The sequence below is a fragment of the Stegostoma tigrinum genome, chromosome 32 (assembly GCF_030684315.1).
Source record: "Stegostoma tigrinum isolate sSteTig4 chromosome 32, sSteTig4.hap1, whole genome shotgun sequence".
NCBI classification, from domain to species: Eukaryota; Metazoa; Chordata; class Chondrichthyes; order Orectolobiformes; family Stegostomatidae; genus Stegostoma; species Stegostoma tigrinum.
The window spans coordinates 29758705-29782873 of record NC_081385.1 but is presented as its reverse complement, the minus strand read 5'-3'; the positions used below and the strand labels follow the sequence as shown (position 1 = coordinate 29782873).

At 43.8% G+C, this 24169-nt stretch overlaps 1 protein-coding gene across 4 annotated transcripts in view; it reads right to left on the bottom strand.

The window, feature by feature from the left end:
* The window catches only part of robo3 (roundabout, axon guidance receptor, homolog 3 (Drosophila)), a 515549-nt gene that overhangs the window by 228813 nt on the left and 262567 nt on the right, over window positions 1-24169 (bottom strand). For all 4 annotated transcript variants that reach the window (XM_059639127.1, XM_059639125.1, XM_048562049.2 and 1 more), the window contains one exon: window positions 18067-18393. In XM_059639127.1, the coding sequence (XP_059495110.1) occupies window positions 18067-18208 (142 nt within the window). In that variant the 5' untranslated portion in view covers window positions 18209-18393. The remainder of the gene's footprint in view (window positions 1-18066; window positions 18394-24169) is intronic.

Below are 24169 nucleotides of genomic sequence, written 5' to 3'. Positions count from 1 at the left end.
GAAAAATTGGGAATGGCTGATGTACAAAAGGAGTTGGGTGTTCTTGTACTTGGTCATTGAAAGCAAGTGTGTAGGCGCAGGCAGCAGTTAAGAAGGGAAATGATATGTTGGCATTTGTTGTAAGAACAAGGACATCTTGCTGCTGCTGTACAGGGCCCTGATGAGCTCACAGCTGGAGAGCTATGTGCAGTCCTGGCCACCTTACCTCAGGAAAGGGATAGCTGCCATTGAGAGAGTGCAGTGAAAATTCACCGGATTGATTCCTGGGATGGCATGTTTGTCGTATGAGGAAAAATTGAGTTCACTGGCTGTGAATTCACCAGAGTCTTGAAGAATTCGAGGGGACGTCATTTAAAATTATAAAATTCTGACAAGACTGGCCATTCTACATGGAGCAGTGTTGTTTCCTCTGACTGGAGCAACTTGAACAAAGGGCTACAATCTCAGGATGCCATTTCAGGCTGGGAATTTCTTCAAAGGATGGTGAACCTGCAGAATTCTCAGAATAAATTTCTCAAGTGAATATATTTTAAAAAGAAACAGGCAGAATTCCAAAGACTAAACATGTCAAGGGGAATGGAAAGAGAATAGGAGTATGGCATTGAGATGGAGAATCAGCCGTGATCATGTTGAATAGTACAGCAGGCTTGATTGGCTGAAAGACCTTTTCCCTTGCTCCTATCCATCTGTTATAAACATAACTTTGACTTTTATTTTTAAGAAAGGCGCCTGCAGAGGACTAAAACCAAAAACCCATTTACCTCTAACCTCCAAGTTCCTAAAACAATATGCTATATTCATTCATCCCTCAGGCAACAAGGGGGAATAAAATTAGCAGGGATTTTGAAGATATTCTGGTAATCTTGCATTCAGTGGATACCAGAAATTTTAGAAGCAGACTCGACTGGGAGAACAGCCTGGGTAAGAATGGCTACATTCATATGCAAGTATAGGCAGTGCGGAACCAGCAGTATAACCCAACCTCAGAGAGTAAGGCGGACAATAATAAAGTCCAAAGTCTCAAATATGAAAACTTATGAATCACAGTGAAAACTGGAAGAACTACATCTCAGCTTCAAACTAGGCATTTGACAACTTTCTGGGTTCAATATTGAGTGTAGCACCTTCAGGCTATGAACTCTCTCCCATTTCTTCCCTTTCTTTTAGCTTTACTGGTTTCAGTTACTGCCACCATGTCTTCTCTCCCCTCCTCCCAACTCCAGTGGGACCAGTTGTTCTTTCCAGTTCGACAGTTAGACACACCATTGTTCTGTCATTCTCACATTGCAATCACTTAATGTGCATTAAGAGCACCCTTAATCCCCCAGCACTCTACCCCCACGTTATTCCATAAATATGCTGCCTCCTCCACATTTCATGTCAATGACGTCTAGACTCGAAACATTAGCTTGCTCTCACTCTATGGGATGCTGCCTGACCAACTGTGATTTCCAGCAGTTTTTGTTCTTGGTACAGATTCCAGCATCTGCAGAAAGTTGCTCCTGCAGTTTTGCAATTTTCTTGAGATAAAGGCCATTGTTATTCTGTTTCCATTGAAGAGGCAGGACATGGCTACACTTATATTCTGTTCTATATTGTACACAAGTTTGGAAGGGCTAAGTTGAAACATTTTCTGACTCTCCTTGTCACTTGTTGACAAAACAAGCAATAACCTGGTAACAGCTGCCCATCTTGATCAGCAATCAAGCTCTCTATTTGTGGCAATAACAAAAAAACCAGAAGGAAAATATTTGATGATTGTTTTCAGCCAGTATGTCTCTCTAACATGCCATTCGTGTCTCCTTGGCATGACAGTTACTAATTGCAGTGCTGGCAATCGATACAGAGTCTGTTCCTTCATATCAGAGATACTCTTCCATGTCAGTCAGGATGTCACAATTACATCCCACAATGTCTCTCGCTGCCATTTCTTATCAAGGCAGGTGCTCTTTTTTAACATCTATCCCTCACAAATCGATGCCTGGTCTCTCTGCGCCTGTCTTCATTTTGTCTTTCCCCAGATGAAGAAATGCAATAAGAGTTCTCCAAAGACTATCTTCAGCTCTCAACCATTGATACGCTTAGATTGCAATGTCCTGTAAAACTTCCAAATCTTCTTCACTCCAAACACATACTACCATCTAAAAGAGGAATTGGCAGCTAGGGCTTATCAGAGAAACACAGGATTAGAATCATGACCAGCAAAGGTTTTTCATTGGATAGAGATTGGTTAGTAAGGTTCTTACAAATGAATTAAGTTGCTGCAATGAGCAATTGGTCTCTCTCATTCACAGGCAAATACTAAATTAGATCTCAAAGGCGGCCAAGACACATGATCCTTGAAAGTCATTGATGCCTTGGCCATGACAGGATACAATAACCATCTTAGTGTCCAATAGGGTCAGCTGCACACAAGTGCACACATTCTTCATTGGAATCATGTTCCTCACCAGATTGCTAAATTGTTTCTGCTTCATTTAAAATTTGTTCAGGGGGTGTGGCTGTCACTGGTTAGCAATCATTTATTGCCCATCCTTATTGCCCTTAAACAGAGGGCCAGCAAGTGAACCTATTTTAACCAAGTTTCCATTCTCATCTCAATCCGCAGTTGTTGTGTGGAAAATGTTGACTGTGCCCTTTTAAAACATTTGGTCCCAGGGAATCATTGGCTGGATAAGCATTTATTTCCCATCCCTTAGTGCTTTGAACAAAGTGGTTTGCTAGACTTTTTCAGAGAGCAGTTAAGAATTAACCCCTGCTGCCGGTCTGGAGTCACATGCAAGCCAAACCCAGTAATGACAGCAGATTTCTTTCCCTGAAGGGACACTGGTGGATCAGATGGATATTTATGACAATCAGCAGTGGTTACATGGTAACAAGGTGTAGAGCTGGATGAACACAGCAGGCCAAGCAGCATCTTAGGAGCAGGAAAGCTGACATTTCGGGCCTAGACCCTTCATCAGAAATGGGAGAGGGGAAGGGGGTTCTGAAATAAATAGGGAGGGGGGGTGGTGGGTCAAAGATGGATAGAAGAGAAGATAGGTGGAGAGGACACAGACAAGTCAAAGAGGCGGGGATGGAGCCAGTAATGGTGAGTTTATGTGGGGAGATAGGTCACTCCAGGTGGCGGGATGAGGTTAGTAGGTAGGAAATGGGGGTGCAGCTTGAGGTGAGAGGAAGGGATAGGTGAGAAGAACAGGCTAGGGAGGCAGGGACGAGCTGGAATGGTTTTTGGATGCAGTAGGGGGAGTGGGAGATTTTGAAGCTTGTGAAATCTGCATTGATACCATTGGGCTGTAGGGTTCCCAAGCGGAATATGAGGTGCCGTTGCTGCAACCTTTGGGTGGCATCATTATGGCCCAGGATGGGCATGTCGTTTAAGGAATGGGAGGAGGAGTTGAAATGATTCGCAACTGGGAGGTGCAGTTATTTCTTGCGAACCGAGCGTAGGTGTTCCACAAAGCGGTCCCGAAGCCTCTGCTTGGTTTCCCTGATGTATAGGAGGCCACAACGGGGACAGCAGATGCAGTATACCACATTGGCAGATGTGCAGGTGAACATCTGCTTGATGTGGAAAGTCATCTTGGGGCCTGGGATGGGGGTGAGGGAGGAGGTACAGGGGCAGGTGTAGCACTTCCTGCGGTTGCAGGGGAAACTGCCGGGTGTGGTCAGGCTGGAGGGGAGTGTGGAACGCACAAGGGAGGCACGGAGGAGTGGTCCCTCCAGAAAGCAGACAAGGGTGGGGATGGGAAAATGTCTTTGGTGATGGGGTCAGATTGCAGATGGCGGAAATGTCTGAGGATGATACGTTGGATCCAGAGGTTGGTGGAGTGGTATGTGAGGACGAGGGGGATTCTCTTTTGGTTGTTATTGTGGGGACTGGGTGTGGCAGATGAGTTGTCGGAAATGCGGGAGACATGGTTGAGGGGGTTCTCGATCACTGCTGGGCCGGTGGGTTGGGGGGGAGGGGGGGGGCGGGGTTGGTGGGGAGGTGAGGTGCAGTTGCAGTCCTTGAAAAACGAGGACATCTGAGATGTACGGGAGTGGAATGCCTCATCCTGGGAGCAGATGAGGTTGAGGCAAAGGAATTGGGAATAGGTGATGGAATATTTGCAGGAAGGTGGGTGAGAGGAAGTGTGTTCTTGATAGCTGTGGGAGTCACTGGACAGTTGAAATGGACATCGGTTTGTAGATGGTTGCCAGAGATGGAGACAGAGAGGTCCAGGAAGGTGAGAGAGATGTTAGAGATAGTCGAGGTGAACTTAAGGTTGGGGTGGAAGGTGTTGGTGAAGTGGATGAACTGTTCGAGCTCCTCGTGGGAGCACAAGGTGGCACCGATACAGCCATCAATGTAACGGAGGAAGAGGTGGGGTTTAGGGCCACTGTAGGTATGGAAGAGGGATTGTTCCAAGTAACCTACAAAGAAGCAGGCATAGCTTGGGTCCATGCGGGTACCCATGGCCAACCCCTTTATATGTTGGAAGTGAGAGGAATTGAAAGAGAAGTTTTTGAGAGTGAGGACGAGTTCGGCTAGGCTGACGAGGGTGTCGGTGGGGGTGGGGACTGGTCAGGCCTGCAGGACAGGAAGAAGTGGAGGGCCTTTAGGCCAGATGCACGGGGAATGCAGGTGTATAGGTACTGGGCATCCATAGTAAGAATGAGGTGTTGGGGACCAGGGATTTGCAAGTTCTGGAGGAGGTGGAGGGTGTGGGTGGTGTCACGGATGTAGGTAGGGAGTTCCTGGACCAAGGGGGAGAAAATGGAGTCCAGATAGGTGGAGATGAGTTCGGTGGGGCAGAAGCCCTGAAGAAGGGTCCCGACCCAAAACGTCAAGCTTTCCTACTCCTCTGATGCTGCTTGGCCTGCTGTGCTCATCCAGCTCCACACCGTGTTATCTCATTTCATGTTGCTTACTTACACAAATTTGGCACATTGCTGCTCATGTTCTAAACGGAGAACAAGTCGATCTTAGATCATTTTGATCATTCTGATCATCAAAACATGCCAGCGATTTTGGCCTCACATCTCTCATCAGTGATAAACTGGTAAGAGAACACAGCTTCGGCGCCAGCAAATACCACCTACAGTGTGCGAGGAGGTGAGCAGTTTCTAAGCAAGTTTAAGTTGAAGTCAATGTTTATGCTTTTTGCTGACAGTTTATCTTAAGAAGAGAGAAATCTTCCCCTGAATTTATGACAGCGTGTGAATGAGTTCGCTCAGGATAATAGCTAAGGATAGAGAATAGGCCAGAGGTTTGCTTCATATAATCATGGAATCCCTGCACAGTTTGGAAACAGGCCAATCAACCCAAAAAGTCCACACTGCATCCCACCCTGACCCATCCCTGTACACTATCCCTGTAACTCTGAATTTCCCATGGCTAATCCACCTAATTTACACATGGACATTCTGGGCAATTTTGCATGACTGATCCACCTAGCCTGCATATCTCTGGACTGTGGGAGGAAACTGGTGCACCTGGAGGAAACTCACGCAGGCACGGGGAGAATGCACAAACGCTGTGCATATAGTTGCCCAAGTATGTGCTGAAATTGAACCTGGGTCCCCGGTGCTGTGAGGCAGCAGTGCTAACCACTGAGCCACCATTCATTCATTGTTAAATTCAAGTCCAAGCCCAGCCTTGCATAGTGATGGATGATACCTAACCTCAGCATTGGAGCGAGGAACTCAACCTCTTATCCATCCTGAGGAACGGTATTTAACCTTGTGATGGACTCTACTGAACTCTAACTGATCATGCACCCACTTCTCAGGTCCCAGCTCTTGTTGCTCACTGAGTAACTGACCTGAATGAAGATCTATTTATATCTATGTAACACAAAAGATTCCAGAGTAAGACAGGTTACTTGACCACCATCAAGCACATCCCTTCTTTAGGCCTAATGCAATCCAAGCGAACACAAATCACCATTCAATCGATTGACTCTCCTTAGGGGTATCTGCATAAGACATGCCGGATCCCAAGACCCAGCAAATAAAGGCCTTGAAATATGCTCCCATTCTCATCTCCTTCTCCAGTCATTGCCCAGACAACCTTGAATGTATTGAATGAACCACTGCTGTTAGATATTCGATCAACAAGGGAGACAAGAGTTCTGGTGTTTGCAGAATGGCATGTGAAGCCAAAGTCAAATCTGTCATGATTTTAATCGCAGCAGGCTTGATAGACTGAATGGCTCCCTTTTGCTCCCAGTGCTTGTGTTTGTCTGTTAGAATTAAAAATTCTAATATTAAATAATAATAACAATTTAGAATAAAAAGATTCAACAGCACCATGCTGTATATTCCGACATGCAAAAATATGCTTCTTTTCTCCATGATGAAATAGCTCTTTCTTAAAGTAGTATGAAATAACATCTCCTTTGATCACATTTTGAAGACAGCAGTCTTCGAGATAGATACCGGTAGCATCAACTGCAGGAGAATTGTCGGCCAGCAAATGGGGAGAACTCCAAATGCTTTTTTGATTCCTGTAAGGCAGTCTTGGGTTGCCCTCTCATCAATCTCTAGACCAAGCAGAGCAGAGGGCTGGCCTCAATCTAATATTACATCTGCAGGACAATTAAGCAAGATTGGCCGCTAATCCAGAAACAGTATTACTTGTGCTTTGTATTTGGGTGGCTTTATACACTGAATGCATGTAGACAACGGTTCTGGGAACAAAGCCTTCCTTGTAAAATGTCTCTTGTTTATTATGGCCTCAATTCACCCAGGAGGTCATTACAGTCAGCAGAACAGGTCAAAGCAAACATGTGTCCTGGAATGATACGAAGAGATTGAATAGAAACCCAACACACCTGTTCATCCTCAATCACTTGAGTGAGGACAGAAAGACTCAGTCACACCAAGCCCATATGGCAGGGCCTGAAACACGAAGCTCAGAATCAATAGTTTCCGTTATTCATCAGACTGTGGACAGAAGGAGACAGTTCTCCTGAGTGCAGACTGTAGGCAGGGCCAATGACACTTATTAAAAGTACATTTGCTCAGAAGCATTCCTTCAAAATCAATAATAATTATCAAAGCCACCCAGCATCAGACAAGAGAGAGAAAAAAACATCACAATTCCAACCCTTTTCCCAGAGCTAAATATTGTACTGTTTGATTTCAAGCCTCCTGCTCTGCCATTACAAATGGAACAGTTTTCATGATCATTCTTCAATATTTCATTACATCTTTTTGCCTTGCCCTTTCAGGTCCACCCACCATGTTACATTTTACCACTCTCCCCCTTGGTCCTAAATTTCAGGCTGAATAACGACAGCCAGGTCATGGGGGCAGGACATTGCACTGATATTGGAGACATGCTGGATGGATTCAAGTTCCTATTCATCTTTTGCTTTCTACCACCACATTTGTAGGGAAGGGGTTCTCCCCAGTAGAAAAGCCCAACATTTCAGCACTCAAGTCCAAGCTGTTGAATAAATGTGATTTCAGTAATTCCTTTTGGTGCAGGCAACTTCCTGCTAACAGGGAATTTGCAGAAATAAAGTACCCAACACAACTTTCAAATGTTGTGAAATATTTTACAACCCATGGGGGACTTCTGAAGGGCAATACACAACAAAATGTTGGGATAAATCGTCTCTTGCCAAATTAATCCAATTTGAGAAAATTCCCTGCGCTTCTCCCATGGATGTTTTAATGAGTACAGCCTTAGTTTAAAGTCTGTTGCAAAAGAAGGTGCCTCTGAAAATACGGTGCTTCTTCAATATGGCACTGAAGTGGGGCTTTTAAAAGAATTGTTCTATCAAGGTGACTGCATTTGTGGTTAGACAGACATTTGTTGAACGTTCCAAGTTGCCCTGAGAAGGTGGCAACAACTAGATACATCTGAGCGATTTGTTAGGACATTTAAAAAGGGTAACAAAGAAACAGCCATCACGTTAAGGAACTGGAAGCAAATAGAAATCAGTTGGTCAAAAAGACATTTTTTTTCCAAAAGACAGCAACAAACCAGTTGGATTTTTATAAAAATGGTCATTCTTATTTTCAACTGGATTTAAAACTGTGAACTACCACAATGAGATGTGAACTCACGTTTGCTGGATTATTAACCCCGGACCTGAGGTTTTCCAGTTCTGTTAACCACCAAACTATTATACTCAGAATCTTCCGACATTTGAGGCAAAAAGACTAATTGAGGTATGCTGACATTTGTAGGTCACCAGAAACAATTAAAAAAATTAAATAGAAGTACAGACTCTCAGGTTGGTTACTCAAAATATATTTCCATCAACCTCAGTAAGCACAACCCATTTGAGCATTTGATTGTCCGATACACCATCCCCAGTGGTCTCTGGGTCACAGTTGCCATCTGCTCGGAAACTATTGTTGTTGATGAATTGTTACAGAAAATTTGGGGTGTCCTACTCCAGTAAGAGATCTAGCTGAAAGCACAGATTCTTTGAAACGTCTTTTATTTACACACAAACTATTTTCAGGATCACCAAGCACAAGGTCAGAACCATTGCTCCTCTATCACATTCTCATCATTCATCTCTCTATGCTCAGTGGCAGAACAGGACTTTGGTAGCAGCTTCATACTTCACTTGATGCAGCAGTCTGGTGCCCCCGAAATAAATTTGGGAAACCACTGACACAGGAGCTTATTCAGAAAGAGCTCTCAGTGCCTCACCTGCCACCTCCCTGGCAGCAAGGTGCCAGTGGGGGATGAATGCAGTAACAGGGAAGATGGGGAGCAATAGGACAGCAAGAGCTGGGCAGCAGGACATGGGGGCGGGTTTGGAATCAGAGGAGAGCAACAGCAAATTAAATGGGCAGGAAGCTCTGTCACCACTGTGCAACAACATCACTGTTACCGGCACACCAGTAGCTCTCTTTGCAACCATCTTGACTTCATTAACTCTGACTCAATTTGTCCATAGAAAGCTCCTACAAACACCAAACTGCTCATAACAAATTAGTCTGTTTTAGTGACGTTGGTCGCAGAATTAAGTGTTGGCCCATCCAATATACTAGGTCAATCTTCCCTTTTTTTTGTTCAAATAATGCCTTTGGAGCTTTTACCGCATTTCCTAAATGACAACATTACCTACATTCCAAAAACAACTGACTGTAAAGCTTTGAGATATCTGGTGATTGCGATAAAAAGTAAATAAATGCAAGTTCTCTCTTGTCCTATTTCAGGGAGTGTAAGTGGCTTGGTTTAACATCCATTCAGAAAGATGAAATTTCCAAACAATCTTGGGAATGAACTGGATTTGTTTTTATCGAATCCTTACAGTGTGGAAACAGGCCCTTTGGCCTTACAAGTGCAACTGACCATCAGAGTATCTCACCTATAACCCACCTAATCTACATATCCATGAACACTACGAGCAATCTAGCACAGCCAATCCACCTGGCCTGCACATCTTTGTGCTGTGGGAGGAAGCCACAGCACCCACAGGAAACCCGCACAGACACAGGGAGAATGTGCAAACTCCACACAGACAGACAGTCACCCGAGTATGGAATCGAACCCTGGTCCTGGTGTTGTGAGGCAGCAATGCTAACCACTGAGCCACTGTGAGTCCTTGCGTATATTTAAGCCTGAGATAGATATAGATTCTTGGGGAAGTGCAGGAAGTCGGCTGTGAAGAATATCAGATCATCCATAATCCTAGTGAGAGGCACAGCAGGCTCCAGGGCTGAATGGCCTACTCCCATTGCTATTTCCTAAGCTTTGGTGGTGTTCCCTGTCAAGTTGCTGGAGTGGGACACGGATACATCACTCTGAGGCAGAGGTGACTGTTATCCACTGAGCCACAGGAGCCATCTTTATTCGGTCTCTGTCCTTCACAGATTTTGGCACAGTTGTTTTATTGCATTTGTTATCTTTTTTGAGACCGCATCAAATATCCTCCCATTTGACCCCAAAAGAAGTGACAGAGACTGGGAGATGTCAGTGTTAAAAGGCCAAATGTATTAAAACGTGAGCATTGAGCCTGTTATTTAAAAATCAGAATCGACCGAGTTACATCAGATCCCAACAGCACAGTTCAGAGCAATACTTCACAGTTCTGTATAAAATGCTGGCAAACCATCAGTTATCAGTGTGTGGCTTAACTAAAAAGAATGCACTCAAGCAGTTTAAAACTATTTAAAAGGAATCAATACTAAAGGATACAGTTTCTCTCAGTGCTCATGAAGCACTTACCAGTCAGTGGTTACTGACTGTGCAGAGTAATTACTCATTACTGACACCGATTGTGAGCTGTCCACACCTCTCAGTCTTCTCTACAACTTGGTATAAATGCTGCAGACTATCAATTCTCCCAGGAGAATGCATTGCATCCTATCCTCTTTATTAATCCATATTTCCTATCACTCAATCTGAAAAACTCTCATTTCTTTATTCTGAAATTCATTCCTGGGATGAGGATGTCACTAATAAGGCCAGCACATATTGCCAGCGCCTCGTTATCTTTGTGAAGGGTGGGTTGAACTGCCTTAAGCTCTACAGTCCATTAAATATCTTGCATGGGGCATCAGCAAGTAAGGCCAGCATATAATCATTTGCCCCAGTTGCCTAAAGCTTATTCAGTTATTTCAGAGGGCAGTTAAGAATCAATCACGCTGATACGGGTCTGGAGTCAAATATCAGCCAGACCAGGTAAGGGTGACATTTCTGAAGAAGGGTCCCGACCCCAAAACGTCAGCTTTCCCGCTCCTCTAATGCTGCCTGGTCTGCTGTGTTCCTCCAGCTCCTCACTGTGTCATCTGAGTCCAGCATCGCCAGTTCTTACTATATCCAAGGGTGACAGATATAGTTCCTTAAAAAGGATATTTGTGAACCAGATGGGTTTGTAATAACAATTGATGTTAATTGTAACAAAGAAACTAACTTTCAATGCCAGACGCATTAAGTAATTGAATTTAAGAAGCACAGTTGCCCATTGAAGAGTTTGAACTCCTATATGCAGGATATTAACCTTGGTCATGAATTATTAGCCCTGTAACATTATCACTTCAGTACAACCTGTGTAGGGGAGCACCGACAGTGGAGGTAGGGAGGATACTCCAGGATTATGACTCCACCACAATGAACAAGTGACATTTTGTGATAAGTAAAGAGTTATTTTGAGGGAAAGTTGGCAGTGATGCGGCTCCCAAGTATCTGCTCCTTCGAGAATCTGATTTCGTCCCTGTCTGTTGTGTGATCCACACCTGACCTCCCTCACCCTGACTCCTTAGCTGCCTTGCTCTGGATATCATCCATACCAACTCTCCCATTAACTAAAAATTTCCTGTATCTTATTTCCTCTTAGCTATAATGTATCTGCAAGAGAATATCTTGTCGTCCACCCTGGATCCATATGTGTTTTACTTTTCTATTAATATATTGAAATGCATTGCATTGAGGACATAGATCAGGCCACTCAGCGCAGTGGTCTTATAGTAAAAACAGGAATTCAAAGCTAGTCTCAGACAAATTATCATTGATTCCTATGAAAACTCATCTAGTTCACCAAAAGTCCTTTAAGAATTCTGCCTTACCTGGTCAGGCCTACATGTGACTCTGGGCCCACAGCTTTACATGTGACTCTGAGCCAACAGCTTTGCATTTGACTCATAGTTACTTTTAGAAATGGCCTAACATTCCAGACAAAGGGTGATCAAGGATGGGCAACAAATGTTTACTTTAGCAGCAATGCCTACAATCCAAGTGAAAATCCCAAATCCTTACTGGAATTATTAAAAACCAATATTTACTAACCTAAGTTTTGTTGTACACTCACCAACCAAACCCCACCCCACTCCACTCACAAATAGGGCTTTGTTCTTTATCTATATACCCCTTCATAATTTTAAAGGGCCTCCACCAAGTAACCTTTGCTCCCCAAACAAAAATCTAGTATTTTTTACTATGCGAAGAAATAGCTGAGTGCTGTGTTACTCTGGTGCTCTCGTATAGCTTAGTCCTGTTCTGCTATTTGACCACCAACGTAGGTCACAGGTGTACAATAATTTAAGTTAAAAAGGCGATAAGGGCCAATTTTCCAGTGTTTGCCAAAGCTGAGCCTCCATAAAACCATTAACTGATACAATGGCTTTAACAGCTTTATTCAAATCGTGAAGTGCAATCAGGACTTGGGGCAGGATAGATAAGGAGAGCGGCTGAGTAACCTTGGGAATGCAAGGCACCAACCATGCAAGGAAAGGTTTAATAAGGCTTCCACAATAGCAGATGTTTATCAGGCGGAAAATTAGGCCCAGATCTACAGAGCTTTTAAACCCTACATATCCAAGTAGTTAAAATAAATCCCAATCAAGCCCCTCACATTTGGAAAAATAAAAGAGAAATGAGCATCAGGGAATTCTTTTACAATTTAATGCTCCCAGTGTGGAGTTTTGTGACGTGGGACGTCACATTGAGAGATCGACTGGCCTAATTCATGACCTGCTTAACTTCAATTCTCATTTATAAAACTTCCAGAGTTATGCAGAGATCCACAGTCAGGTAACATGAATGATCAGTATAACTTGCCGAGCCAATGGGCACCGGCTGCCCTGTGGTAAACTGTCCAAACTGACATTAGTCCGGTGTAAAGCCACACTGTGGGCAGTGACTACTGGTACCGATGTGAGGAAGCGTTCAAAGAATCACAACTAAACTTGACCCTGACTATTGCCAACATCCCCCACAACCTAATTTCATTCAGGGCTTACTCAATATTGCCCCAATGCAGGAAACCGAGCCACATTTTCCACACTCTAACCCAGGGCATAAGATAATCCTAACTATCAACCTTGAATGGGAGCCACAATTACACAATGCAGCTGAATTCTTGATGCTTGACAATGTCTCTCAGGCCAGGAAATGCAGAAACTATTGAGCCAGCCGTTTTATCACAGTAAAGTTTTATGTATTTGTCATTTTGACAATGGTTAAACTAATTCGGAAAGCAATCTTGTTTATTTCCCTTTTACATCATCCTCCAATGCTCTCTGTTTGCTTGAACGGCTTCTCTCTAGAGGCGTGCTCTGATGCGTGCTCATTTTCTTCCTGCCCCCAGTATTTCTGTAACATACTCGTCAGTTCCTATCCATCACTGACCCTCTCCATTCTGCAGAAGTCATGACTGTGTCACCTCGGAAGGGGCACTTTAGCTGTCAGTTGCAATAGGTCAGGGAAATAGCAAACCTCATGGTTTAAACAACTTCTGACCTCTGACTCCGGCTGTCTACTGTGACCCCTAAGGCATTTCCATTGGATTTTTTCAAGCGAATCGCATGGAAATTGTAATACTATTCAAGCAAAGGAAACTTGGTTCATTCCTAACTTGGTTGCAGGCCCGAAGTGCGATGACTTTGGCTTTTCTTAGTTATGAATACCCCTCTCTCTCTCCCTCTGTCCGTCTCTCTCTCTCTCTCCCTCGTGCATGCGAACACATATAGCCACACATACACATCAGTAAGGGTCAGCAGAGTTCAAAAAGTTGTGACACTTTTAACTGGTTGGTGGAAAAGCAAGAGCTATAAAGAGTCACAGAATCCTTACAGTGTGAAAGCAGGCCATTCAGCCCATCAGGTCGACAGCGACCCTCCAAAGAGCACCCCACCTTCCCACCCTATTCCTGTAACCCTGCATTTCCCATGTCTAACCCACATAACGCCCACATCCTTGGGCACTACAGACCATGTGGCCAATCCACCTAATCCGCACATTGTTGGACCATGGGAGGAAACTGGACCACGTGGACAAAACCCATGCAGACATGGGGAGAATGTCTCTGAAAGTTTGCACAGTCCCCCAAGGCTGGAATTGAACAAGGTCCATGGTTCTGTGAGGAAGCAGTGCTAACCACTGAGCCACCGTGCTGCCCCTAAAGAACTGCATGAGCTCACACTCTACAGAGGATCCCATCATCCAAACTGCAGCTTTAACTGCAGCTCATGTGTTCAAACTACCAAGACTTCAACAGGAGGAATAAGGCAACCTCAGATTATATATGGCTAAAGGGGAATCACAGTGCTATCCAGATAACAGGTGCTCAATGGAGTAGTCTTACCTCAGTCAGAAAACCCTAAGTTCAAGTCCAACTCCCATAACTAGAGCAGATACATAAGCTGACACTTCAGTCAACAGTATCCTTCATCTCAACCAAAACACTGCCTGCTCTCTCGGGATGATGTCAATTATGTCATGTTGTTATTTCAAAGAGGAACACAGCTTTCTAATGAACTTAACCTGTAGATCTTTCTCAACTGACATCACTAAAAAACAGATAACTGTGTTATCTCTGACTCCAGCATCGGCAATTCTTACTATCTAACCAAGTTATTACCTTATTGATGTTTGTGGGATCTTGCTGTGTACAAATCACACACCATGTTTCCTATGTTGCCACAGTGATGACACTTCAATGTCCTTCCTTCATATTAATAGCAGCTTAAATTAAAATGGTAGATTGAGGAATTTCACAAGACTAACATTTTTGATATTGTCGCAAAGTGCTATTTCAGTCAAAGCCCTTCGAAGCAGAATTTTAAATATTATGTTGTTCAATGAAAAATAATAAAAATAGCAAATGCTGAATCTGTAGAATGGTCTAGTAATACAAGGTGCAGACACAGGGGAGGAACCTGTATTTATAGCACAGCCTGAATATGCATAATCAGCAGATTCAAACTCCACATTGCAACCACATTTTCTACAGCCAAAATCAATTCTACATATTAGCAATTTTTCTAGGCATATAAAGAGGTTGTCAAGTGTTCAGCAGAGAAACAGGCCATTCAGCCCAAATGGTCTATGCTAGAGTTTATACTTGTCATAAACCTTGTCCCAGCCCTCATCGTCTCTCTCTCTCAGGATAACCATCAACTCCTTTCTCACTCATGAACTTAAGCAGCTTCCCCTTAACAGCATCAATGTTCTTCAGCTCAACTCCTAAACCGCGACCTCATCAATCGCCTAATGAATTTATTTGTCGTTTTTATGGACTTGAATTTTGGTCTCCCCTCTAAACTAGAAACTAATTGGCTGAATTTTCAGCTGAGGCTAAAGTCCCACAGCTGGGCCAAAAGCAGGAGCTGAACCTGAGGAGAACAGGGCTCTGGGGTAGCATTCCATTGACAGATGCCAGGAAAGTGGCCAACCTGCCTGTGCAGGGGGTCAGAGGTAAACAGGTTCTGCAATGCCACCACAAGAACCATGGCATGTGAATGACAGGGAATAATATAGGAAAGCCAAGGCCAGGAAGATGATCCCCAACGGTCAGAGTAGGATCCCCTGTGCACTGACAGTGTCTTTGTCACCAGGGTGGACCATATTGTGCCAATTGAGGAGAGCTAGCCTGCAAACCCATAAAAGGTGGCAGCCAGGGGTCAATGGGCAATCATCTGGCAGTGGGACCTTCTGATGTAGGTAAAATACCTGCATGGGTGGTGGGAGGAGGTCATTACTTGGGCTCTTAAGCTGCGCAGTTCCTATCTCATTGCTCTCCCCTGCCACATGATCTTTGCTCCCACTTTCCAGCCTGATTCTAAACGATGGGGGGCCAGAAGTTCAACCTGTCAGCCTTGTCAAACTTCTTCACAATTTTAAGGGCACTATCAGCTCACCTCTCAGGCTCCTATTATCTATGGGGATACCCTGTTCAGATGCTGTCATCCTGGTGAATATGTTTTTGTACCCTCTCCAGTGCCCCTCTAGCCTTTCTGTTACAGCTGAGGTGGCATTCTATATTGTAAGGCAATGGGTTAGCCCAGTGCTGGGTAACTGAGCATTAAGCAGGGCCTGGCTGGGCTCAGGGCCTGGCATGTTCCTCTCAGTCAGAACTTTTAGTTTCTCCTTGCCATTTTCAATGGCCTCCAGATATCACAACCTTCAGCCAATTGTCAATGTCTGCCATCTTCAGCTCTCCCTTGCACTGGTGCCCTTCATGAGCTTGTGGTCAGTTCACTGTAGACAAAGTCCTTGGTTATGTGCCTGACATTCATCTGACAAACGTGGCCTATTATAGAGAGCAGAACAGTGCAGGATGGAGAGAAGGATAACACTGCACAAAAGCCTTGCACTAGCATGGTTGAATAAATATGACAACACCTCAGAGCACAGTGCCATCTCAATTCAATATTCCTGAAGTAGGGGAATGACATGGTTTGAATCTGCCTCTGCACAGAGTTTGATGGGGTTCCTGCTGTGCTTGTAGGAATCAAAAGAGCCCACATCATCTGTGAGAGTCATATAGAGTTGTACAGCACAGAAACAGACCCTTCAGTCCAACCAGTCCATGCCCACGATAATCCCAAAAGAAATCAATCCCACTTGCCTGCACTTGGCCCAAATCTTTCCAAACATTTCCTACTCATGCACTTATCCAAATGTCTTTTAAACATTGTAACTGTACCCACATCCATCACATCCTGTGGAAGCTCATTCCACAGACAAACCATGGTGTGTAAAAAAAAAGTTTTCCCTCTTGTCTCTTTTAAATCTGTGATGCTAAAGGGTGATTTATTTTCTGCTACCATTCCTGCACTCAGGCCTGTTAATGGTCAAAATAGTGGGATAACAGTATTAACCCAAGCTTCAATTCCCCACCCTGACCTTAGCTTTCCTTTCCTTTCTTGAAGGTGATGGCCAATGGATGCCTCTTGTCTGTCACTTTCTAAAGGCAAATGGGCAGAGTGAGGCTGTCCTGTTGTCTCCTCTCCCTGTGGTTCTGGCCTGCTTTTTGGCATTCTCCAGGAAATGGTATGTGTCGGCTCACAGCATTGGGATCGTAGAAGGAATAGGGCCTGGAAGACTCACTCCAAAATAGCTCCCATTCAATTAGCTGTATCAAGCGTGGACTCTGATAAGACATTGGCTGATTTCACTTTAGGGTTGCTCATGGTGTCTCGGGGTGCTGCAGTGATGCTCCTATGGCATTTGGGAATTGGCCTCCCGACCTGTGAGGGAGTAGGGGAAGGGGTGGGTTGATGTGACATTGCGAAAGGGTCTCTCCAAAACATCACCACACTGGAGGAGCTCCAGCTCCGAGTAGCTTTTATAATAAATGTGGACGTGACTAGTCTTGTCGCTTTGAGGCAGACTGCCAACTGTCCGTGAAGAGTTAACAGGTTTTCACACAAACTGTCAGCAAAATGGGAAACTGCAGCTTGAGGTTGTCCTAATGGCACGGGGCTGTCAATCGGAACCCGCAGGCCTGTAACATCTTGCAAACACTGACATTGCAATGCGGGTGTTAATGTTGTGTAAGCACCGACCTTTGGCCTTTGCTGGCTGAAAGCAGCAAGCCTCAGCCGTGCTGTATCGATCGACCGGTCAATGGCGTAACTGAACCGGACGACATTTGATAAACACTCAGCGTGAAGAGGGTTTCGAGGACAAGGGGTTGGCTCCAATTATAATCACTCTTAACTGCCAGCCATAATAGATTGGGCATTGAGCAGAGCTTCCATCAGCAGAGGCACCTCTTTTACAAAACTGAGGATTTCAAGAACATGTTTCATCCACATTTACACAAAGAAACTATTGGGGACCAGCAACATTTTCTGGGACAAGGCAAAGAAATAGCACTGAATTCATCAAATCATGGAACTGGATTCTATAGAAGGAGGCTATTTGATCCATTATGACCGTGCTAGTCCTTTGAAGTAGCTCTCAAATTAACTGTCTTCTAAATGTTTCCTCCTCTCCTATTAACGCAATTTATTTCCAAAGTCACTGTTGAATTTGCTTCCACTCCTTTCAGGTCAAATCAGCACATGAAAGCATTCCGCCTCCTCTTCTCCTAGTCTCTTTTGCCAATTGTCTTAACTCTGTACCCTTGGTAACAGGCTCTGGTGGATATAATTTTTGCCTGTCTACAATATCAAAACCAGTCATAAATTTTAGATACCTTTCTTAAATTTCTCTTTCATATTCTCTGCTCTGACTAGAACAGTCTCAGCTTCTGTAGGCTCTCCGCAGGTTGAAGACAGCATGGCCTAATTTCTGAATAGTAATTCGGGCCTACTGTAGGAATTGGTCAAAGGCGGGTGGAGGTAGGCAAGATAGAGGAGAAATCTTATCACTTGATCACTTACTCGCAACTTCCAGCGATGCGTTTCGACTGACCGCCTCCCCGAGGTAATTCCTAGCCAGACATACGTAGACGCCTTCATCCGGCTTGCTCCTCCGGCCATGCACAATGCGCAGGAAGAAGAGTGATCCACTGGGGAGTAGCATGCGATGGGAGCGAGGGTCATCCTTGTCCGTCTCCACTCGCTCTCCATCCTTGTACCATTCAATGATGGGGGTGGGCCGTCCTTCTGCTTTGCAGTTTAGTGTGGCTGGCTCCCCTTTCGACACAATCAGGTCCGAAGGGTGCTCAATGACCCGGGGTGCAGAGTCTTCCAGACGGAGCCTAGAACCTAGAAAGAAAACCACATATAATGTTAACAAATTAGATTTCTCACTGTGACTGCCTAGCTTGCTTAGCCTTGATACTTAACCAACAGTATCGCTGGAAGGATTTGTTAACCATCACTTCAGAGTCTGAAGTCCATGTTCAGTGGGACATATACAAGTAGATGGAATTTCCTACCATCGCTGCAAGAATTGCAGTAGTTCAAAGAGAATCCCAAACAACACTTTCACAGACTAGAAATGCAGGTTTAATAGTGTGGCCCATACCCAAACATTTTTTTTAAAATTTCAAATAAATACTTAATTCATAAGAATACCTTACATATAGTCACTAAAGCAGTTTGGTTCTGTACAGTGACATATGAAGAAATAAACACTGGAGTTTGACTCTATCCAGCAAACAAACCAAAGGCAATTTTGACTTGTACAAGACTATATTTGCATAATTTTGGGGAACGGACCCCCAATTAACTTCGGTCTTTCGCAGTAGCCTTTCCCCACCGTGGCTTAGCAGCAGCTGCCCCAAGCATTTAGTGCATCCCTCAGCATGTCGCCCTGGGCCTTGGAATGTGCCAGCCTGCAACACTCAGTTAGGGTGTATTCCTTGCTCTGGAAGACCAACACATTTTAGGCAGACCAAAGACAGTCTATCTTTCTCTCAGTTGATGGTCCTTCAACTGCAGTTGATGTTTGTCTTGGTGTGCATCCCAGAGAACTGAATCCCGTGTTATGGAGCTGCTTGAGGTGAACCTTGACAAAAACAATTGCATCTTTCTCCAGAGATAACGGGAACTGCAGATGCTGGAGAATCCGAGATAACAAAGTGTGGAGCTGGATGAACACAGCAGGCCAAGCAGCATCTTAGGAGCGCAAAAGCTGACATTTCGGGCCTAGACCCTTCATCAGAAAAAAACGCTGAAGAAGGGTCTAGGCCCGAAACATCAGCTTTTGACCTCCAAAGATACATCTTTCTCCAGGCTTCTTCTGCAAAGGCACATTCCAAAAGGAAGTGTGTGACAGTCTCTACCCACTATAGCCCATTCGAGGGCAGCGTGCAGTGGTGCGGAGAGTCTGGACGTACAGGAGGATCTCACAGATAGTGTCTTTTCTCACCACCAACCAACTGAAAACCCCAACAAGGGAAACCTCAGAATAATTGCAGGGAGGGTAACAGAACAGGTACTACAGGAGTTGAAGGTCCGTCCCAGAGATTGTGGCTGTGAAATCGGGGGAAGAAAATTTGCCTCTTTGCCTGGTCTGCCCTGCACGTTACTCCAGATCCAGAGCAATGTGAGTGAGCGCCCTCTGATGTGGCCGAGCAAGCCAGGTTCAAGAGAAATTTGGGATGGACAACATGTGGGTCTTTCCGGCAATGCCCACAACTCAAGAAAGAGTAAAAAGGTACTGGTCACCATAGCTTAACGGTGAGTGAGAGGAAAATTATCCATAGTCCTGAAGGAAGACTCTGCATCCAGACTTGCACTTTGCAAAAAAAATTTTTAAAAATCACAAATAGCAATGGGAACGGGTGGCAACAATGGGCAATTGTTTACTGCTGTTTAGACTAGTGCACTGCAGAATGAAATCACTCTTCGGCACATACTGAACTACATAAGGAGACATTAAGACAGGTGACCGAACACAAATTGTCAAAGAACAGATTTTAAGGAACCCCTTAAAAAGAAGAGAGATAAAAACAAGGAGTGATTTCTACAAGAAATTTCAGCATTTAAGGCCGAGACAGGTGAAGGCACGCAGCCAATAGAGTGCACAGGATTTAGAATGGAAGAACACGGAGATCATGGTTGTTCATAGGGCTGTAGGAGGCTACAATAGCAGCTATGATTGAAGCCTTGGAGAAGAACAAAGGTGCACAATTTGAATTTTTAAAGTGAGTATATGCCAATGTAGATCAATGGGCACAAGGTGATGGGCGAACAGGAGTCGAGAAGAATTAAGGTGCAGGCAGTAGAATTTAGGGTGAATTTAATTTTATTTACAGAGTGTGGAAGATGGGATCTCCATTAAAGCTTGTTTGAGATCTGCCAACTTTGCCAGTCTCCCATTCCAACTGAGAGCCTCACCTACATGCACTGTTTAGAACCACACCAGCAGTGTATTTAATCAGACAGGGGAGACTGCTATTAGTCAACTCGCTTTTATTAGTGTTAAACCCCTCAACATCTTTTAAAGGGGTACAATGATCATAGAAAGCTTAAGTGAAAATGCACTGCCTGGGCAGGTAGTGGAGGCTGGAAGCCTTACAACCTTCAAAAAAAATCGCATGAGTACTTCAAATATCATGACATTCAAGGATATGTGACAAGTGCAGGAAATTGGGATTAGTGTAGTAGTAATGTCAGTGCAGACTTGATGGGCCAAAGGGCCTTTACTGCACTGTATGAATCTACGAAAAGCAAATTAGAAAAGATTGGCCAAACACAGGCATTATGTTATTCGATCTGGCCAAGTTTGAGTTTCACCATTTCCCTGGACAAAATTGTTTACCAAGAACCTCACTAATTGTCTCACTAATTACGTTGCAATTTTGTTTTCCCTCTTTATTCATTCAAGGGGTGAGGGTGTCACTGGCTAGGCCAGCAACTGCATTGCTGTGGGTCTGGAATCACATGTAGGCAAGACCAGGCTAGGATGGCAATTTTCTTCCCTAAAAGGGCATTAGTGAACCAGTTGGGTTTTTCCCGACAATTGGCAGTGAATCCATGATCATCGTTAGACCCTTAATTCCAGGTACTTATTGAACTCAACTTCTACCATCTGCCATTGTGTGATTCTAACCCAGGTCCCCAGAACATGACCTGGGACTCTGGATTAGCAGCCCAATGATAAGGACACTAGGCCGTCGCCTCCCCGAAAATGAGGCATGGCCACCCTAAACCAAAACGGAGAGATACCACTGCATTTACGTCTGATGGAAATGGCCTCATTTCCCAAAGATAACCTGGTTTGGCTGTTGTGTATTTATCTCAGTGTGTGGGAGTCTAACTGCAATTTTAAATGTGTACTCCACTTAATACGAATCCCCTTCATTTGACAGACAGATTAATCATGGCACAATCAGCTGAAGTTATCTCTCACCGTCCTGAAGTGGTTTGCGAGTACAACAGTGGGAAACTGAGCATTCTGCTCTCAGGAATGCTCTCCTTATCTTCCCACACAGGGTGTCTTCACCTAAATACAACTTAATGCTAGTATTATCCATTTAATCATTGGAACACAGCATATTCACTCACAATGTGCCCTTTTCAAGCAGCACATAAAGTCAATTACTGCGAAAGTGAAGAGTTAGACTGCTCATCGCACCCTTATTATAACACTATCCATCTAATGGGCCCATACTCATTATGGCTCGACCTCTGTCACAATGAGGGCAGCTTTTAAAACCCATTCAGCATTAGGATTACCAACCCTCCAGAATTGTCCTGAAGTCTCCAAGAATTAAAGATTAATCTTCATGATATTGCTGCAAGCAACTCTAGGAAATAGCAACATTAAAAAAAAATCATGTGAAAGTTTCATCGTTTTCTTTCAGTTATTGGTGGTAAAAATATTGCAGCGGGGATAAAAAGTGGTTTGCTAGACAGTCAAGGGCCACCCAAGTGGGTAATGAAGAGCCTGTTTGTTACCCAAATAGCGTGGGAGGGTGGTAAGTCACACGGATCACCAAGGGCAAGTATGGGCATTTCAATTAGCAACAGAAACAGAACTGTCTGCCAGCCATGCCTTCTCTACCATTCAATAAGATCACTATTGCTCAGTTTGAATTCATAATTTCATATTCCTATCTATGCCCTCTGATCTTTGAATCCTATCCCAACAAGAACCTATCCATTTCTCTACTTGAACAATGTTCCATGAGCCCCCACCGCCACCATATTTTAAGACACAGAGTTCCAAAGTCACACAGTCCTCAAAATCACAACAACATATCGGCAATTACGTTCTCTCATCCTGCCATGTGTTTAATTTTCAAACTGAATGGCTCCATCTAAACAGTCTGGAATTTTTATCCTTAAAAACGTTTCTAAAAACTTTAAGAGGTTGTGATCAGTATATACAATGATCTCAGACGCATCACTGACAATATACAATGTTGAAATGTTGCAATGGCAACACCAAACTCAAGATCTCCTTCTCAACTGCGGAATATTTCAGCTGATGATTAATCTTTTTTTTTGGAAAATTAGCCAATAGGTCTTTCTATCTTCTAGTAGTCTTCTTGCAAGAGTACAGTACCCACATCATGGGCATCGCTAGCCACTTCAAACGTCTTTGCATAATTAGGAGTGCCTAACACTGGGGCAGGGGTTAAAACAGATTTCAGGCTGTCAAATGCAGTATGATATTCCTCTGTCCACTGCAATTTTCTGCACTTCTTCAACAGGTCATTCAGTGGAGCAACCACATTGCTAAAATTCAGTAACAACTTCTGATATTATGAAACACCCAATCCCAGGATTTGTAGAATTCCCCTTTCATCAAAGGAATGGGAAACTCCCCGATAACCTTAGTTTACGCATCCCATGGGGCCATCCGTTCACCTCCAATGACATGGCCCAGGAAGATGACTTGGGCTTTTGTGAACTCAGTCTTAGCCAGGGTTATCACGAAGCCTGCTTCCTGAAATTGATCAAACAATTCCGACAGATGCTCCAAAATGTTTCTTCTATGCCTGACTGAAAATCACCAGATTGTGAGTGTACACCACACAATTGGGTAATCCTGAAATGACTTTGTTGGTTAGTCTTTGAAATGTGGCCGACGCATTTTTCGTAACAAATGACGACTTTAAACTGGTACAGTTCATTCAGTGACAAGAAAGCCGAAATTGTCTTTGCTCTTTCGTATAAAAAGGTACCTGCCAGTATCCTCTCTGAGTACAAACAACTTATTTCTAAGTTGCTTGTCCCACCTTCTTAATATAGTCTTCAAAATGTAGAATAGGATATGAGACTTGGTAACTGCACTTACTTTGCCACAGTCCACATGATCATTGGGCACCATCTTGTTTTGGCACCATTTCTCTGGGTGAACTCCATTTGCTGCAAATGACTTCCATTATACTGTCTTTGAGCATGTATTCAACCTGTTTTCGAACCTGCTCCAACTTTAGAGGTTAAATCTATAAGGACGTTGCTTAATTGGAACAGCATTTCCAATATCTACATCATGCATAATTAGGTTAGCACTTCCTATATGATTATACTAACTCTTTCAGCTCATTTCAATTTTCCTCTAGCAGGTAACTCGATAATTTATCCCAATTTTTGAGGACTTCCCCAATGTCCAATTTAGTTTGAAGAATCATCTGAACTTGGTTCTTCATGATGTTGTAACAAGTAACACATTCTCGTTTTGCTTTCCTTCCTAACCAAAATATCTTTGGAACACGTTCACATGATACACTCAGATTTCTTTCTGTCATTCTTATCAAATAGTTCACCTCACTCAATTTTCTTTCAATTTGATGAAGACCCCTAAGTTTTGCGTTAAAATATCTACCACTGGTAGTAAAGCTAACTCTATCACTACCAAGAAAGCTGCAAGTTTTTGATTTCTTGCCTGCTTCCTGTTTCATCACATGCCATGCTACTTCAAAATGCTGTCTAGCCAACTCACCCACTGTATTTACTTCTCCCTAAAATTTGGCACATAGTCTAAATATGTGGTCTCTGAACTCTGACTGCTTGACATCTGTCCCAACCTTCTTAAAAAGTTACATCTCTTAAAGCTATAGCATCGTTACAGGTGTGAGACTCA